The 20,248-nt window shown below is 40.5% G+C and overlaps 1 protein-coding gene and 1 long non-coding RNA gene across 4 annotated transcripts in view; one reads left to right on the top strand and one right to left on the bottom strand.

The window, feature by feature from the left end:
• SLC25A36 (solute carrier family 25 member 36) overlaps positions 1-14,105 on the bottom strand; it is a 37,186-nt gene extending 23,081 nt beyond the window's left edge. The window contains exons 1-2 of one of the 2 annotated variants that reach the window (XM_038571057.1): positions 13,953-14,105; positions 1,424-1,588 (exon numbers count right to left, since the gene is read on the bottom strand). In XM_038571057.1, coding sequence (XP_038426985.1) covers positions 1,424-1,588; positions 13,953-13,993 — 206 coding nt within the window. In that variant the 5' untranslated portion in view covers positions 13,994-14,105. Of the gene's footprint in view, positions 1-1,423; positions 1,589-6,579; positions 6,718-13,952 lie in introns of those variants that run through there. The other variant, XM_038571058.1, reaches the window with a different exon arrangement.
• A 3,348-nt stretch (positions 14,106-17,453) lies between these two features.
• LOC111091959 overlaps positions 17,454-20,248 on the top strand; it is a 149,884-nt gene continuing 147,089 nt past the window's right edge. For both annotated transcript variants that reach the window (XR_005377080.1, XR_005377079.1), the window contains exon 1: positions 17,454-17,809. This is a non-coding gene — a long non-coding RNA (uncharacterized LOC111091959). The remainder of the gene's footprint in view (positions 17,810-20,248) is intronic.

Here is a 20,248-nt window from a genome sequence, read left to right as displayed (position 1 = left end):
ATTTAGTATTACTGTGGGGCGCCCAGGTGTCTCAATTGGGTAGGCATCTAACTCTTGATTTCAGCTCAGGGTCATGATCTTAGGGTCATGAGACTGAGCCCTACCTTGGCTCTGCATTCAGTGAGGAGTCTGGTTGTCTCTCTTCCTCTTCCTCTGCCCCTACACCTCTGCTCATGCATGTGCCTGCTTACTCTCAAATAAATATAGAATAGAATAGAATAGAATAGAACTGACACAAAGGCCAAAAAAAGAAGTTTAAGGAGAGGTAATCAGTGGTAATAAGTCAAAATCATGATATTGAAACACCTATTATAAATAGGTAAAATATTCTATTTTTATCAATATATTATTATTAATCAGATTGATTGATAATACTCTTATTCATCAGATATCATTGATTGATAATACTCTTATTCATCAGATATCCACCTGCAATTATGGCATTTTTCTTATTTATTTATTTTTAAGAAGAGGGGAGAGGGAGAGGGAGAGGGAGAGAGAGACTTTTAAGCAGGTTCCATGCCCAGCATGAAGCTTGATAAAGGGCTATATCCCACAACCGTGAGATCACAACCTGAGCTGAAATCAAAAGTTAGATGCTTAACCAACTGAGCCACCCAAGTGTGCTTATAATTATGGCATTTTAATCCAAAATTGTGAACAGTTTTATTCTACCTATCATGTACTTAGGTAAGTTTGAAGAAAACTGATGAAATCTTTTAAAAACCAAGGTAAAAACACACAGTATTGAGTTTATTTGCTACCACAAAATAAACACTACTGAACTAAGCTCAAATAGATTATGTTCCAAGTTTGACCTGATAAGGCAGATACAAGTTACGTATCTCAGTTTGAACATGTAAAACTTAATTTCAATAGTTTTGAAGTTTCAAATCCAATGTGCAACATAATGAAGTATGGTAAAATGCAAAAACAAATCTTTTTCAAACCACCAAGAAATATGAAACAAACACTGAATCACTTTTTAAAAATTAGTAGAACACTGCTTTAAATTTCCGTTATGTTTAGGTTTTATAAAAAAATCACATATTGCCATCAAGTGGATGTACTTACTGTGTCAGTACTTGGAAAAATTAAACACACACAGAAAAAGAGTTTCAAAGTATCACATTTCAAAGATAAATAATCCAATAGAATACTTATAATACTTTTGGAAAACATCCGTTGGATATAGAAAAATATTACAAATACACATGATTTGGGAAAACTACATTTTATATTATTCAAGCCACTGTTCTTATCCATTAAGAATGATCATTTCTGATGAACATAACTCAGAGTAATTAAGTTATTAAGTTTGTAAAACACCTTTTTAAATGTGACAATATAAACACACACAACATATGGGTATCATTAAGGTAAACAGACTAAAAAACCAAATTCGCGAACACTGTGCTCTCACTTTAGGCAATGGAGAGGTCCAGGAGACACTACTCGGTTGACACTGGCTCCGGCCATGGTGTTCAACTGAACTTCAGAGATATAAAGTGTCACAGAAGATGACTGCAGTCGTGTTTTTACAACTTCCAGCGGGCATGTCAGAATAGCTCCTACCGTACCACCACATCTACGAGAAAATGAAAGACATCTACTTACTTCGTAAATTAGTAAACACACATTTAAGACTGTAAAATGGGAGAGCAACTGGGGCTTCACCAAGGTACTAAAAGGTAAGATTTTTTATTTTAAAAGACTAAACAATTTTAATGTTTCATTTATTTGACTGCATACAGCTTTAGTACCTGGGCTTAAGTTACCCAGCAAGAATAAAGACTCCAAATGGTTGGTACTGTTACGATCCTTATCTGAGGTATATCGTTATCTCTTAAACTCCTATCCCATTTTTCAAAAGTCAAGAAATGGTCTTCAGAGCAATAAAAATTTTAGCACTGATGGATACTCATGTTTCCTACTTCAAATATTCAAATACTCAGAAGTCTTTTACTTATTAAAAAAAAAAAGACATCTGAGTCTCAAAATTAGTATATTAGCCCCATATCATGTATTGTATTCTTACTATAAAGTTTAGCTAGAAGAATCCAATCTAAATAAAAAAAATGATCACCAAAACAAAATAAAAGCTCTTAACAACATCATTTAGACTTTTTAAGGAATATAAGAGGCCAAGTAGTTATTCTTTTTACATCCAAGAGCTGGAGTGGGGGTGAGGGGGGTGCCTAGGTGGCTCAGTCTGCCTTCAGCTCAGGTCATGAACCCAAGGTCCTGGGATTGAGCTCCACGTTGGGCTCCCAGGTCAATGAGGAGCCTGCTTCTCCCTCTCCCTCTTCCCCTGCTTGTGCTTTCTCTCTCTCAAACAAATAAATAAATAATATTTTTTAAAAATGCAAGAGTGAGAAATAATTTTCTCTTAAACCACTAATAGCTAGCTACAAAGTGAAACCTTGAGAACTGTTTTCTAACCAGAGGAAAATCACTCAAGAGCTCTTACCACAGTCAAAGAGAAAAAAGACTAAATCAGAAGTAACCTGGACTTCTACACGGGCATTAAAGGAAGAAAAAGCAAGCAGCCCACCTTAGGAATATACTAAACAATTCTACCTCCAGAATTAAAAAAAAAAAAAAAAAAAAAAAAAGGTGTGTGTGTGTAGAAATAGAAGATACTCACTCTTTGAAAGAAATTAAGAAAATGAAGACCAGCCAAGTCTGAGAAAATATTTGCAAAACACACATTTGATAAAGTGCTTATATTCAGAAACACAATTCAATGATAAAAACACGTCAAAAAAAAAAAAAAAAAAAGCTGGAAAAGACCACCAGATAAATGGATGCAAATAAATAGATTTTTTTTTTCAAAATCATTTATCAGGGAAATGCAAATTAAAAGCACAATGAACTATAACAATGTATCTATTAATGGCTAAAACTAAAAAGAATGAGAAACAGCCAAGTGCTGAGAAAGACCAACTGAAAATCTCATACATTGCTGGTGGGAATGCAAAATGGTAAGCATTTTAGAAAAATGGTTTTAAAAAACACACAAAAAACCCTCAGAAAAAGTAGCTTGTTGGTTTCTTACAAAGTGAAACATACAACTGCCATGCAACCCCACTCCTAAGTATTGAGCAAGAAATCCACAGATCTAGGTCTACACAAAAACCTGTCCATGCATATTTACAGTAGCTTTACTCCTAATAGCCCAAAACTAGAAACCTAAATGTCTATCAACTGATGAAGGGTAAACAAGTGATGGTAATTATTATTGTTCTGCAATAAAAAGCAACAATCTGGATGAATCTCAAAAGCATTATGCTAACTGAAAAAAGTCAAGGACAAAAGATTTTTATTTTAGGACATTTTCATTTTTATGATCTTTTGGAAAAGGGAAAACTAGAAGAACAGAAATCAGAGGTAGTGGAGTAGGTAGGAACTGACGGCAAAGGGCACGAAGGAATTCTTGGGATACAAGAAATGTTTTATATCCTACGATAGTAGTCATAGTACCTTATATGTTTGCCAAAACTCAACTGAATTATGCACTTAATAAATTTTATTTGGTGAATTTTATTGTATATACCTTGATAAATCTGATGAAAAAACTGAGTATGTGAAAACTAGTCAGAAATCTGGGGATCCCCGGGTGGCTCAGCAGTTTAGTGCCTGCCTTCGGCCCAGGGCGTGATCCTGGAGTCCCGGGATTGAGTCTCACATCAGGCTCCCTGCATGGAGCCTGCTTCTCCCTCTGCCTGTGTCTCTGCCTCTCTCTCTCTCTCTGTCTTTCATGAATAAATTAAAAATAAAAATCTTAAAAAAAAAAAAAGATATGTGAAATATATGAACTACCTGGAATTGAATACAATTATATAATCTTAAAATTTTAATTATAATAAACTTAATGTTTCTTAAAAATTCCACTTGAAGTTTTAAATAGGAAAATTTTTAAAAATCAAACCCCAAAACCATAATTACAGTGTCAGAAATCAACACATCAATTGGATAAATAGTACAGCTGTAAGGGATTTGAAACAAAATTAACTGGATCAAGGGGCACTCCATACTCAATAAATAAGAACAGGTTGTATTTTTAAACAGCTATGAAATAGGCTTAAAACCTCATTACAGCTGACTCCCGAAAAAAATGGGGGCTGGAGGCACCATACACCTCCACTCCACGTAGTCAAAATTCCACATATAACTTTTTTTTTTTTTAAGATTTACTTATTCATGAGAGAGACAGAGAGAGAGGCAGAGACACAGGTAGAGGGAGAAGCAGGCTCCATGCAGGAAGCCCGATGCGGGACTCAATCCTGGATCCCGGGGTCCTACCCTGAGCTGAAGGCAGACGCTCAACCACTGAGCTACCCAGGTGTCCCACCACATATAACTTTTGACTCCCCAAAAACTTAATTTCTAATAGCCTACTGCTTAGTGGAAGTCTAACAATAACAGAAACAGTTGACATATATTTTGTATATGTATTATATATTGTATTCTTACTATAAGGCTATGAAAATGTTAAGAAAACCATAAGGAAACGACATTTACAGTACTGTTATTTATTTTAAAAAATCCATGTATAAGTGAACCCTATCAGTTCAAATCCATGTTGTTCCAGGGTCAACTTTATATAAAAGGCCACAAGGAAAATCCTTAACAGAAGCCACAAGTTTGTTTCTGTTAATTGTTGAGGCCTAAGTGGCAAGAAATGTGAATCACCACAGTAGACGCTGTAGCATATGCTGCAGAACTCAAGACAGCCTGTGGAGTAAAACACATTGTATTCATACTACGATAATTATTTACTTGAAATAAATCATATTTTAAAAATATATTTATTTATTCATTCATTCATAAGAGACACAGAGAGAGAGGCAGAGACACAAGCAGAGGGAGAAGCAGGCTCCCTGTGGGAATCCTGAGATCACTCCCTGGGCCGAAGACAGATGCTCAACCACTGAGCTATCCAGGCGTCCCCATACCTGTTTTTAACTTGAATTTACCTGGCTTTTTAAAAACTGTTTAGTATATTTACTTATTAAATTAATTGAACATAAAAATCAAACAGGCCCAAAATTTATAATAACCATGTATATCGGGGATCCCTGGGTGGCGCAGCGGTTTAGCGCCTGCCTTTGGCCCAGGGCGCGATCCTGGAGACCCGGGATCGAATCCCACGTCGGGCTCCCGGAGCATGGAGCCTGCTTCTCCCTCTGCCTGTGTCTCTGCCTCTCTCTCTCTCTCTCTCTGTGTGACTATCATAAATAAATAAATAATTAAAAAAAAAATAACCATGTATATCTGTTTTGGTTTTATATTCCATAAAACATAAAAAATGTATTCTTGGTTTTCAAAATGAACATGAATTACTTCTATAATTAAAATAAATAAAAACAGAGATATTCAGGACATCTGGGCAGCTCAGTCAGTTAAGCTAAATCTTGATCTCAGCTCAGGTCTAGGATCTCAGAGTTGTGAGTTCAAGCCCCATGCTGGGTTCCGTGCTGGACAGGAAGCCTACTTAAAAACAAAACAAAAAACAAGGACACCTGGCTGGATTCATCAATGGAGTATGCACCTCTTGATCTTAAGGTTGTGGGTTTGAGTTCCACAATGTATGTAGAGATTACTTAAATAAAAAAGCTTAAATAAACAAATTAATTTTTAAAAAAACAGAAATGCAAAGTTAACACAAAGGCCAAGATTCCTGTCCAGTCACTTGTGGCTACAAGAAAATAAACCTATTATACAAAAACAACCTATTGAGGGAAAATAGCCTTGCTGTAAAGATGATATGATATGACCCATGTAAAGTATCTCATGACATGGCATATAGAAAATTATAAATATTAGCTACTTAAGTTATCAGCATCTATTACAGATAGCAATAGCTGAAATTCCAACATTAACTATTACAAATACTTTATGGCCAGACCACAGACAAGATATATAATGATATCTAAAAAAATTCAACAAGCAATGAGGATCTAAATTATACAGAGTTGGGGGGATGGTTTAAATGGGTATACACACAAGCACTTAGGTTGTCCTGAAGTAGTTTGATGTTATGAAATTCAATGCATGTAAACATAAGGGTGACAATCTTATATCTCTCATGCTGTTTTTGTCTTAAAGTCACTTAAAATTATTATGCATTGTGAACTCCAATTAGAATTGATGCAGAGAACAAAACTATTGGAATCAAACACTAATGAAAACTGTATTAACAACAGATTGTTTCCTCTCCATGTCAAAAATCTCATTGTCTAAAGAAATATGCCACCAGGACAGACAGAACCAGGGGAGAACCGAACGAGACCCACAATTTCAAGCAACGAAGCATACAGGAAGGGGTAACTGACTTAGCAAAGAGGAAGACGGCTGGCAGAAGGAAATACCAAAGAAAAGCTCTGCAGAATCTCAGAGGCCTAAGGATTAGTGCACTAAGTATTTAAGATGGGGGTGAGGTAAAAACTGTAAAGAGAAGGGGCCATATAGCAAAGGTGGGATACTCAGGTGGGATCTCCCCCACCCCCCTCACACTGGGTAAAACTATATCCCCAGGCAGAAGCTTCATTCTCTAAAGAACATAAACTGAAGAACCTCTGATGTCAGGTTTCACAGGTAGAATCAATAGATACCAAAACAAAAAACCAATTTCTACACCAAGTGGAGCTACCACAATCTTAAAATGCTGGGAACAAAGATTCCATCAACGTCCACACAAAGGTAAAAAGGTCACATACACAGGAGATGTCAGAATAGCATCAGAATTCCCAACAACTGATCACTGGTTCTAGAATTCTATACCACATCTGTCAAGCAGAAACTTGCCGACAAAGAAATATTTAGTAATTTCCTACCTTGTACCTTTTCCTACACAGCTACTAAAGAATGTGTTCTAGAAGAGATTAATCTAAAAGAATATTCCAAATAATTTTGTTGTACATCTAAAACTAATATAATATTATTGTCCATTACATTTCAATAAAATGGAGAGGAGGACTGAATTTAGGAACAGAATAAATAACCCAGAAAGAGGAAGAAAAGAATTCCAAGATAATAGTGAAATGTCAGGCTTAGAAAATAACCAGTCCAGAAAGGATTTGGTGGTAACAGTTCAAAGGGATGAAGATCTACAGGAAATAAAATACTGATGTGAATATATCTGATCATATGAAACTAAATATTCAAGTACTCACATAACTAAGCAAATATTTTTAAATGTGTAGTAATTATTAATTCCAGCGGGGGGCGGTATTCAAGGAAGAAAAGATCAACATCAATCACATTTATATTGTCACAATAAGGTAACATTAACTATTTAACCAAAAAATTGTGATGTAATTATATGCTGAGAAGATAGAAAGAAAGGGGAAACAGTATAACTAAATCTGCATCTACCAGAAGAAAAAGTTTGAAGAAAATTCTACATAGCTCAGACATATAGGAAGTTCTCACTAGGAAGGGGATGTGTGGGGAGGGGAGCTGGGGAATGCTGATTAATAAAAATCTTAAAGCAGCTTTTTAAAAAATACCATATGCAGGAGTATCTGGGTGGCTCAGTTAAGCATCTGCCTTAGGTTCAGGTCATAATCCTGGGATATTGGGATCAAGTTCCACATCGTTGGGCTCCCTGCTCAGCAGGCAGGGAGCCCGTTTCTCCCTCTCCTTCTGCCCCTTGCCTGTCTGTGCTCTCTATCGCTTTCTCTGTCAAATAAGTAAAATTAAAAAAAAAAATCATACACAACTCATTTATTTTTAAAATAATTTTAATCAAAATCTTAACTTTTTAAAATTTTAAACAGCAGGGTTTTTAATTTTTTTAATTTTTTTTTTAAGATTTTATTTATTTATTCATGAGAGACACAGAGATAAAGGCAGAGACACAGGCAGAGAGAGGAGAAGCAGGCTCCATGCAGGGAGCCTGATGTGGGACTTGATCCCAGGACTCCAGGATCATGCCCTGAGCCAAAGGCAGACGCTCAACCACTGAGCCACGCAGGCGTCTCCAGCAGGGGTTTTTAAATGGAAAAGGTAGTCCATGCTTCTGGGACCCACTCACTGGACCCCATGAAAAAAATGATGTATATGATGTGCAGGTATCTTTGACTCAGTACTCCAAAATAAATCTAGAATCTTGACCACTGCTCATCATATTTATCCTGGTCTAAGCCACTGATCTCTACTGTAACTCTAATTAGAGTGTAATACATAAACCACGCTCCTGCCTCAGGATCTGTTCTTGCTGTTTCATCTGTGATATTCTTGCCTCCTTATCTTTGGAAAGTTGTCATTTCTTAACGAGGTCCCCTCCGATCACCATATATAAAATCCTTCACACTGCCTTTATCCACCTTCCTTGCGCTAGTCTCCTCTACAGCTCGTACTGCCATTTAACATACTAAATATTTTATTTACTTTATATTTGTTATAATATATATATATAATACTATATATTTGCTAAATTTTTATTTACTTTATATTTGCTATAATGTAAGCATCAGGAAGTCAATTTATGTCCACTTACTATAACCCCAAAATCTCTGATAATGCCTGTGACATAGCAAGCACTCATGCTGAATGAGTGAGTGAACACTGCAGCATTTGGTAACTCAGGATTTAGGAGGTAGGAAACTGCATTTGGCCCAACTCCCTTATTCTGCACATTAAGGAAACAAAAATCCTGCCAGGGAAAATTAGTTGCTCCAAGTTGACAGTCATTTAAAGGACAACACAAATCTGCTGATTCTTTTTTTTTTTTTTTTTTTTAAATTTTATTTATTTATTTATTTATGATATTCACACAGAGAGAGAGAGAGAGAGGCAGAGACATAGGCAGAGGGAGAAGCAGGCTCCATGCACTGGGAGCCCGACGTGGGATTCGATCCCGGGTCTCCAGGATCGCGCCCTGGGCCAAAGGCAGGCGCTAAACCGCTGCGCCACCCAGGGATCCCTCTGCTGATTCTTAGTCCAGCTCTTTCCCTTTCAAATCTCTGACTTCGATCCACAACAAATATTTTACATCAAAAAAAAAAAAAATTTTACATCGACACAATATATCCACATGCACAAACATTTCACAGAATACTTTTATTTTTATAACGTTGGTCATAAATCAACCAAACTGATTTCATAATCCACTAATGGGTTGCTGTACAATTTGAAGCATGATGTTTTATACTAAATTAGATGCAATTTAACCAGGAAGGATATAAAAGGAAAAATCTGTTCTTTACTGTTGTTGTTGTCTTTAATTCTTAATGAGAGTGAGTCAGTGTGTGTAGGGGAAGGAGGGAGAGAATCCTAAGCAGGCTCGGCGCCCAGCAATGAGCCTCACAGGCTTTATCTCACAAACCTGAGATCGCAACCTGAGCATCAAAATCACGAGCTGGACGTTTAACCAACTGAGCCACCCAGGCACCCCTCTTCTGTATTATTATTATTATACATCTTGAGTACCTTGAGTAGAGATATCTTCTATGCACTGGTCAATTTAGGGCAAGATTAAAGCAGCAGGCTACTTAATAGATGGAAGCAAGGGACAACACATTCTAAGCTTCACAACTAAAGGGATGTGAGTACAAATAAAATATATTAAATATATACTATGTGTCTCATTGTTAATCTATATGACCTTTGGACAGCACAATTATTTTATTAAGCAACCAAGCCATAAAACAATTAATGGGAAAGACTAGAAATTATTTTTAAAACATTCTACATAAAAACCATAACATTTAAAATTATTTGTTTTATTCTATTCTCCCATAAAGAAAGTTTCTTAGCAATGAATACGGAGTTAAGTATTTTTTACTACTCATAAAATAGGCTAACTCTTCATGAACATGGATTTGCACAGCCAATATAATGCTTTTAAAAATTAGATAGAAATGTAGAATGTAATGTAGCTAAGAATAATCCAGGATCAAGAAAACCATGCAGAAGATCCTGCCATTTGCAACAACATAGAAGAACATGGAAGACATTATGCTAAGTGAAAAAAGCCTGACAGAGAAAACAAAAACAAAAACAAACTACATGACCTCACTTAAATGTGAAATCTGAAGTCAAATAGCAGAGAAGCATAAAAGGTGGGTATAGCAGGGGCAAAAAGGTGTGGGAAATGGGAAGGTACCAGTCAACACTACAAATTTAGTTATGTAGGATGAACAAGTCTAAAGTTCTAACGTATAGCATAATGACTAAAATTAATACTACTGTATTGAACACTGGAATATTGTTAAGAGTAGATTTCAGGTGCTCTCACATATAAAAAATGATAACTATGTCAAATGTTGTCATTATCATTTCACTATGTACACTTATCCAGGTCTTCACTTTCTTTTCTAACTGCTCCTGAGTCTCTCTGACCCAGTGATGTGGCCAATGAGTTAAGGTCAGTTGTAACTGTAATTACACCAATGTAATTTGCTACTAATAACAAAGTAGTGGGACGCCTCGGTGGCTCAGCGGCTAAGCGTCTGCCTTTGGCTCAGGGCATGACCTGGAGTCCCAGGATGGAGTCCCATATCGGGGTCCCCGCATGGAGCCTGCTTCTCCCTCTGCCTGTGTCTCTGCCTCTCTGTCTCTCTCTGTGTCTCTCATGAATAATAATAAAAAATGATAAAGTAGTACGTTGGAGCTTTATTGTTATATGAAAAAATTACTGTTCAAAATCACTTGATTTAAGTGCTTTAATTGGCAAAGAATTCCAAGAAAGAATAGCCAAGTTTGGTACCTAAAAGCATACAAGCTCATTATTGTATAACATCAAAAGTCTTGGGGCAGCCCTGGTGGCGCAGTGGTTTAGCGCCGCCCGCAGCCCAGGGTGTCATCCTGGAGACCTGGGATTGAGTCCCACGTCTGGCTCCCTGAATGGAGCCTGCTTCTCCCTCTGCCTGTGTCTCTACCTCCCTTTCTCTCTCTGTGTCTCTCATGAATAAATAAATAAAATCTTTAACATCAAAAATCTAGAAAGGACAGTTTCTAAGGTTTATTCCTCCTATTTGAGACAATCTCTCCCTCAAAAAAAAAAAAAAAAAAAAAAAAAGCAAACTGCCTCTTGGTGGATGGCTGGCACAATAACTACACAATATATAGTTCTATTAAAGAATTTAATATACACACAGTTTTATTGAAAATATAGCTTAAATTAAATCTTACATCCTTTTTGCAGGTTGTCATGAACTGCCTTCGCAACTCAACTGACCTAACCAATGACCTTATAAACTGTGAATATTAATTCTGGCAAAAAATATAATGGGAACAAAGAGTATCTTAAAGAAAGCATAAATTACGCATGTCACCCAGACCCAAGTTCCAGTGCTGGTCTGTTGCAAATGTTCCTGATTTAATAAGATAGCTACTAGACTTGCTATTAGAAATCTCTCTGAGATCCTGATAAATACAATACCTGAATACAATTATAATCATCAGGGAAACAATCCAAAGGCCCCCTACTCTATCAATTTTGACTAAGATTAAATAAATGCTACTGTGAAAGATTATTTAATTCTATTAAAGTATACTGAGTTTTCATAACTTAATCTGATACCCAGGCACAATAGCTATTAAGAAGCTCTCTCACCTTTTCTGTAATTACTTATTATTGCTAAAGTAAAAAATAACTTTTCTCAATACTAATTAATATAATTCTATCAGTATAAAAGATAATGAAATCCAGGTTTTTTTCTTTTTTAAAGATTATTTTTTTATTCCTGACAGACACAGAGAGAGGGGGACTCCATCCCAAGTCTCCAGGATCATACCCTGGGCTGAAGGTGGCGCTAAACCGCTGAGCCACCCAGGCGTCCCTGAAATCGTTTTTTTATGAAGAATGTCCCAGAAGTGACAGCCTAAATAAGCAACTTTCATATATAAAAGAACTCAACATCTTCGATTGAGAACAATGTTACTGACACAACATGCATTCCACAAAATTAACCATACATACCTCCAGCATATTCTACAAAATTGGCTTTATATAATACAGAGATGGAAGGATCTGTAAAGATTATCTGCATTTCCACAATGCTTACAATACAGATTTCCAGGATATTCTACAAAATGGGCTTTATATAATATAGAGCTGGAAGGAGCTGTAGAGATGATTTACCTCTCATTTTACACATATAGAAAGCTGTTGGACTTTGTGTAAATCAATACACCTCAGTATTTTTCCATATTTTAAGGGGTTGAACCAGATAATCTTTGCCATCCTTCCTAATTCTAATATTCCTCTAAAAATGATAAACTAGAAAAAAAAGATAAACTAGCTTTTATTGCAAATTATGCAACCACATGTAAATATAAAATCAAGAAATACAAAAGAAGGGAATTTTTACAAGGCTGATAACCTATGTCGTGTCAGGCCCTGCATTAGAGTACCTCATTTAATATTCTAACTAACCTGCAAATGCTAGGTTCTTTTGGAAGGGGAGGCTCCTACATCTATTGCTGTCTAGATGCTGCAAAAACTCTTCATTTGTACTTTTAAAGAAAAGGCTAATAAAGGAGGGCCTTTACATATATTAATAACAAAAAAGAGACAGACGATGTTAATTCAAACTGAGAATTCAGTGCAGTCAAGCTAAGGTGCCCCTACATTTAACAAAACTTGATATATGAATTTTGAATGCAGGGTAATAGAAATGTTAGAACCCGGGAAGGGCCCTGGAGATCATAGAGTGCACTTTCCTCATCTTACAAATGAAGCAGTTAAAGTAACAGGTTTTGTCCATTTTTCGCTCAAATTAAAACAGCAAGACGTAGATGCGCAGTCAGTCTCACTTTCAGATATTACCCTGTGATGGAATTACAGGAGAAAGCCTGATTATTTCCCTAACGTCTTTACAAGAACATCTACATGGCTAATGGGTCAAAAAAAAAATAATAATAATTTGCCAAGACGACTGGTTAACCTATCAGAAACACGGATTATTGGTAAAAGTACGAGAAATACGGCAAGTAAACTTCGTCTAAACTCGGGTCTGTCGGATTAAAAGGAATTTTTTTTTTCTTTTTTTTTTTTTACTCCACAACCGTGGCTGGCCCATGGCCGTGTGCAGTAAAAGTTTGCTGAGTGAATGCGCCAACCCAAGGAAAGCAGTGGCCAAAGCAGACTTTGGCGATAAAGTCTTAAAAGTGGTCGATTTTAAAAACAAAAATGCACCCTTTAAGGGGATGCGGCTTTATAGGGTCATATGTAGACAGAAAGGAGCCTCAGCCTAAGTCACCGTAGCCATTTCTTTGAGGACTACGGTGCTACAGATGAGTAACTCCAAAATGCTGGGATTTCCCCCCAAGTAATTCGGAAGGCAGAGAGAGAGAGAGAGAGAAGGCTCGGCCGGCCCCCGGGAGGCCGCAGGGCCCGGGCCCGGCCCACAGCAGCCGCCCGCCCGCCGGAGCGCCGGCCCTCCCCGCCCCGGGCCTCCGCCCTGGAGCACCGGGGAGCAGCGGGCCTCGGGGGCCTCGGGGGCCTCGGGGGCAGGAGAGTCCGACCCCCCGGCGCTGCCGCTGGGCACCGCATCCTGCCGCCGGGAAGAGCGCCCCGGCAGGAAGCCCCCCAGAGCTCCCGGGGCCCGAGAACCCCAAGGCCGCGCGCCTCGCCCCGCCCCGCCCCGCCCCGCCCCTAGAGCCCACCCAGGCAGCCGGCGGCGGGGCGGCCGCTCCCCGAGCTCCGGGCGCGCGTGAGCGACGTGCGGAGGCCTCGCAGCCCGCGCCGCCAGGGGGCAGGGAGGGAGGAGGCCGCCCCGGCGCCCATTTTGTCCTGGGCCTCGGCGCCTCCCGCCGGCTCCCAGGCCCCGGAGCCCCCGCGAGGCCTGCAGCCGCGCTCCGAGCCGCGCGGCCCCGCACCCCCGGCCCCCCCGCCCGGCCCCGGCCCGGCCCCGCCGCGGCTCCATCCCTCCACCGTCCCCGCGGGCCTCAGGCCCCCCGGCCCCCCCGCCCGCCCGCCCGCCCGGCCCGGCCCGTACCCCCCGGCAAACAGGTGCACCAGCGTGTCCCTCTGGGTCATCCTCTCTCCCGCATGTCCTCCGGGCGCTGGTGGGGGACGCGGACCCGGCACCCGCGGCGGCCGGCAGCGGCGGACCCGGCCTAGAGGCGCGCGGCGCCCCGGGAACGGCGCGGGGGAGCGGCTGCGGAAGGCGACCGGCGCGGCCCTCCCCGCGGCGCTGCTGCCGCGCCGCGTCCCGCCCCTGCGGAGCGCTCGCGACCAGAGCCCGAGGGCGGCGCGGCGGCGGCGGGGCGGCGGGGCGGCGGGGCGAGGCTGCGCGCCCGGCCTCGCAGATTCCGGCGACCCCCGACATAAACAGAGGCTCCCATTGGGCCGCGCTGCTGACGTCATGCGGCCGGCACGCCGCTTTCACGTGATCGCCGAGCGGTTTTTTTTTTTTTTTTTTTTTTTCAATGGAAGCGGCCGGGGGGCGGGGCGGAGCGCGTGTCCCGGGGGCAGTAGGTCACGGAGCTCCTGCGCCTCGTCGCGGGCCGCGGGGGCTGCGCGGGGGCTGCGCGGGGGCTGCGCGGGGCCGCCGGGGCCAGGGCCCGGCCGACAGGTGGGAGCCCCGCGCTCCAGCCCGGACCACGTGAGGAACACGCCGCACTCCCAGTTTGCCAGCGTTCCTGGGCTCTGACTTTTCTTTTTTTTTTTTTTTTTTCTTTTTGACAATTTTTTTTCGTAAATTGCAATTTCAGGTTTACAAAAAAATTGAGAGGGGAATACAAAGATTTTGCATTCACCCCGTCTTTGATTCATTTTTTGAGAATTAGGATGTATGGCCTTCCTAGCATTTGGGGACCGTTTCTTTCTTTTTTATAGCAGGTTTTTTTTTTTTTGGGGGGGGGGTATCATGTATATGCCATAAACCACTTATCTATTTATCTATTTATTTTTATAAATTTATTTTTTATTGGTGTTCAATTTGGCAACATACAGAATAGCACCCAGTGCTCATCCTCAACCACCTATTTAAAGTGCGTATGTACCTCAGGCCGTGCGTGGGAAAGGCTTTTGCATAAGTACAATGTTTACAAACCATATTTGTAATAGAAAATCGGGGTCAGGAGGGAAGGGAGAAATAAATCGTGGACCGTTCCTACTGTGCAATATGCAGTTGTGACAAGGAGTAAGATCCGTATGGAAAAAAGAAACTCTGAGGCATAGTAAAACGAGACAGGCAGATAATTTAAAAACCAAGGTTTATTTTACAAAGAATAAAGAGAACATTTACTAATTCTTCTAACCAGCAAATGTTTCATATATATAGCTGCATACATCAAAGACTCAGGTAAAGAAAATGTGTTGTTTCTCCAGAATATGGGGACTCAAGATTTTTAATTTTTATTAATTAGTAATTTTTTTAAAAGACCTATTTATTTATTCATGATAGACACAGAGAGAGAGAGAGAGGCAGAGACCTAGGCAGAGGGAGAAGCAGGCTCCTTGCAGGGAGCCTGATGCAGGACTCGATCCCAGATCCTGGGATCACGACCTGGGCCCAAGGCAGGCGCCCAACCACTGAGCCACACAGGCGTACCAGTAATTATTTTTAAGATGCACAAAAGTACAGAAAATAATATAACACATAATCTGTACTTATCACCTACCTTGAACAAATGTTAATATTTTCCACCTCTTTGTTGGGTAACTTCCATTCCACCTGCAAGGCCCTCACCACCCTTTCCCATCCAGGTGGGATTATCCAGGGCGAACCTGACTTTCTTTGCAGGGCCACTTTCTTCACAGAGCCCTCCCTGATTGCCTCAGCTCTCTATGCTTTCTATGTGCTCCTAAATTTCTGCAAAACGTACACACTTCATGCCACTGGCAAATGCCACAGTTATTTTTCACCTTGTAATAGGCCCAAGAGTACCCCACTTCCCCAGGTAGTTGTGGGGGCTAAATATATTAAAATGTGTAAAGCATCTGCAACAGTGCTGTAAAATGCTAATTTACATTTTAGAAATGGAAATAAAATTAGCATTATTTTACTGTCATATTCTTGATAACAAAAGTAGCAGGGGGCACCTGACTGGCTGAGTACGAAGAGCATGAGACTCGTGATTTCTGGGTGGTGAGTTCCAACTCCGTGCTGGGTGTGGAGATTACGTAAAAAAAAAAAAAAAAAAAAAAAAAAAAAAAGTTAAACACAAAATGGCACTGATACCTCGTGAGCACTTACTAATATGCTAGGCTCCAATCTAAGCACTCTACAGCATTCTCTTATTAAATTCTCACAACTACACTGTGGTAAGCAATGTCATCCCCCCAATTTTCCATGGAGAGCCTGAGGTGTAGAATATAATTAAGTAACTTGTTCAAGATTAACCAGTTCATTCAGGAGGAGCTTGGATTTGAATCTAGCAGAGTCTGTCTGATTCCAGAGCTTCAGGTGGTGAAATAATAGCTGCTCATTAGAGGAGGGAAATTTTGAAAAAAACAAACAAACACCCAAAACCAGAAAAGTAGAAATAAAAATTGGCATCCAGCCATATTACCCCAAAACCATTGCATTAGCATTTGGGGACCATTTCTTTCTTTTTTATAGCAGGTTTGGGGGGAGGTATCATGTATATGTCATCAACCACCTATTTAAAGTGAATAATTTAGTGTTTTTTTAGTATGTTCTCATAGTTGTACAACCATCACCACTATCTCATTCTAGAGCATTTTCCTCACTCAAAAAGAAACCCTACATTTGCTAGCAGTCACTTCTAGTCTCCTCTCCTCCTGTCTTCTGGTAACCACTAATGCACTTTCAAATCTTTCTAGAAGATTTGCCTAATCTGAACTTTTCATGTAAATAGAATCATACAATACGTGCCTTTTTGTGTCTGGTTTCTCTCACTAAGCATGTTTACAAGGTTCATCCATGTTGTAGCACATATCAGTGTTTCATTCCCTTTTACAACTGAACAATAATATTCCATCGTATGGCTGTACCCCATTTTGTTTATCCATTCTCACCTGATGGCTCTTTGGATTGCTTCCGTTTGGGGGCTACGGTGAATAACGCTGCCGTGAAAATTTGTGTACAAGATTTAGCAGAGACATATATTTTCAATTCTCTCGGTAATATACTTGGGAGTGGAATTGCTGGATCTTGGGATAACTCTATGCTAACCTTTTGAGTACCTGCCAAACTGTTTCCAAAGTGCACCATCTTAGATGTATTCCTTTTAAGACAATAGTTCTAGGGATCCCTGGGTGGCGCAGCGGTTTAGCGCCTGCCTTTGGCCCAGGGCGTGATCCTGGAGACCCGAGATCGAATCCCACGTCGGGCTCCTGGTGCATGGGGCCTGCTTCTCCCTCTGCATATGTCTCTGCCTCTCTCTCTCTCTCTCTCTCTCTCTCTCTCTGTGTGACTATCATAAATAAATAAATTAAATAAATCTTTAAAAAAAAAAAAAGACAATAGTTCTAGCTCCCTGTTTTGACAAAGCGAATGTCATAGTAATTACATTTAATGAAGCTTCTAGAACGGTCAGGAGGGAGCCAGAGTTCTTATGTGTAACAGTTATTTCCTTTATGAGCAATAACCCTGTTCACAGGTGACCCTTTCCTTTTGAACTTTCTTCAGATGCCATCGTGGAAGGAGACTCTGCCCCCTGCAGGCTCTGGCCTGTGGCTGCCAGGTCAGTCACCGTTCCTGTGGAGATCCAGGGTTGAGTTGGCCGTCACGTTTGCTGAAGTGACACAGCACTGCCATTTGCCTGCTCTTTCTCAACCACACTTCTTCACTCCCATTGACTAGAGCACGTCCTCCAAGACCCGCACAAAGAGAAGGTTTCTTGAGCTTTCAGGCGCTTTTCCGGGAAAATGGTGGTATGGCAGGTGAGTGGAGCTGAGACCATGCTGTAGCATCAGGCACATCTTCTCCTCCAGCCCCCGATTCCTGCCCAGGCGTCTTCTGGGAGTTGTAGTTTTTAAAAAACGGAATCAAGGAAGAGACACTGCTGGAGTAGGGGTGGCTGCAACTGGATGCTCCTCTCAACACAAACAAATACGCTCACTGAGAAGGAGAGGGGACTCTGCTCTCTTTCCTGGTTGGTAATGGCCTCGAATTTTAATTGTTAATGGGCTAGAGAAAAGACCATAGTAGCTATTTGTGGAGGAGTGGACTGTAAATGAAACACTGATGCCACCCTTCTGCACACTGCGACTTTATTAGTCTTAGAGGTACAGAAAATTTGTTATGAGTTTCAAGAAAATTTGTCATGAGTTTCAAGCTTTGCGTTGGCAACATTAGTTTTATTATTTTTAAAGTTTTGTTTATTTATTTATTTAAAGATTTTATTTATTTATTTATGAGAGACAGAGAGAAGGCAGAGACATGGGGGTTGGGGGGGGGGGGGGCAAGCAGGCTCCCTGCAGGAAGCCCGATGTGAGACTGCATCCTGGAACTCTGGGATGACGCCCTGAGCCAAAGGCAGAGGCTCAACCGCCTCTACAAGTGATCTCTACTATCCACCTGGAGCTCAAACTCAGGACCCCGAGATCTAGAGTCACATGCTCCTCCAACTGAGCCAGCCAGGTGTCCTGGCAACATTAGTTTTAAATGTTTGGATAGTATTATTTTCTTAAAGTAAACTCTATCCCCAAGGTGGGGCTCAAGTTTACAACCCCAAAAGGTGCATGTTCTACTAACAGTCAGACGCCCTAGGATTGTTTTGAATTTCTGTATCCTCTTAGCTATTTTAGTTGGGAGGGATTCTTTTACATTCTCTTAACCAGATGCCATTTTGTTTATTTATTTTCCTATTCTGCTTTTAATAAAAAGTAATACATTCAAACAATACAGGAATGCATGAAGTAGAAGTTAAGGTCCTCTCCTCAACCTCCCTTCCTAAATCCCACTCCTCAGAAGACATCATTGGTAGCAGTGGAGTGACTGCCCTTCTGGATAACTCGATGCCATGATGGCAGTCATCTCAGAGCTGATCTATGCAGCATCATCGTGTGCCAGGCATTGTTGAAAGCACATCACACATATTTAAGTTCATCCTCTTTAGAACTTATTGAGGTACATTCTAGAGATGAGGAAACTGAGATGCAGAGAGGTTAGAGGATTTATCAAGGTGACTCAACTAGCAAGTAGCTGAGCTGTGATGAAAATCTAGGTAGTCTGACTCCAGAGTCTTTAAGATCATCCTCTGTTCTATGCCATCTCAACGGTTTTTTGGTGGATTTTGAATATTAGCTATAGTTACCACAAGAGGTCAGAGGGTAGGGAGTTTTGGAGGAACTTATGAAGATGTGGTGCCCAGAAGACAAGTGTGCTCTTACACCTGAGCCCCAGATGGCCTCATGCTCTCTAATGCAGGTTTGATCTTGCACTGAACACCACTTCCAGCAGCCACTCTGTGTAACGTATTTATGGATAAAAGGTTCTACTTAGATACACAAGTGAGAGCAGAGCTAATGTTGGAGATAGATAAGGAGGTTAAAGAAATGGATTTTATGGGCAGCCCTGGTGGCGCAGTGGTTTAGCGCCGCCTGCAGCCCAGGGTATGATCCTGGAGACCCGGGATTGGGTCCCACGTCGGGCTCCCTGCATGGAGCCTGCTTCTCCCTCTGCCTGTGTCTTTGCCTCTCTCTGTGTATCTCTCATGAATAAATAAATATAATCTTAAAAAAAAAAGAAAAAAAAGAAATGGATTTTAACCCAGAACAAGTCAACAGTTTGCTTGTAGAAAACACCATCCTTTAGGGCCCAGTTCAGGAGTGTGTCCCTGGAGGCTTAGGAAAAAAACAAAACAAAACAAAAAAACAAATCCAAATTTTTCCTACTCTCCAGGACAAGGGTATTAGAAAGAGGAAGACAACTTGCAAAGAAATGTGTAGATTTTTTTGAGTTAAGCGTTCACGCTTTTTAAGTTTTGTCTGGATAATGCCTGGGACTTCAACAATTTGTGGTAATATAGAAGTACCCGTCTTCCATTTAAGAATCATGTAAGGGCCTTACCAAGGACCCCTGCTTTGAAATTCAACTTGCCTATTGGCATTTGGATCTTGCTTTTTTAGGTGTCCTTGGGGTGAGGATCTTGCTTTTAACATTAATTCTTTGTTTTTATTACAAAGTAATAAAGGCAAACAATTAAGAGAAAAGGGTAAAGGACTTGAATAGACATTCCTCTGAGGAAGATAGACAAATGGTCAATAAGCACATGAAAAGATGCTCAACATCACTAATCGTTAGGGAAATGCAAATCAAAATCACAATGAGATATTATTTCACACCCATTAAAATGGCAAGTATTAAAAACAAAACAA

This window comes from Canis lupus, chromosome 23, assembly GCF_011100685.1.
Source record: "Canis lupus familiaris isolate Mischka breed German Shepherd chromosome 23, alternate assembly UU_Cfam_GSD_1.0, whole genome shotgun sequence".
NCBI lineage: Eukaryota > Metazoa > Chordata > Mammalia > Carnivora > Canidae > Canis > Canis lupus.
Note: the sequence above shows the minus strand (reverse complement) of the source record. Positions and strands in the feature narration are given on the sequence as shown.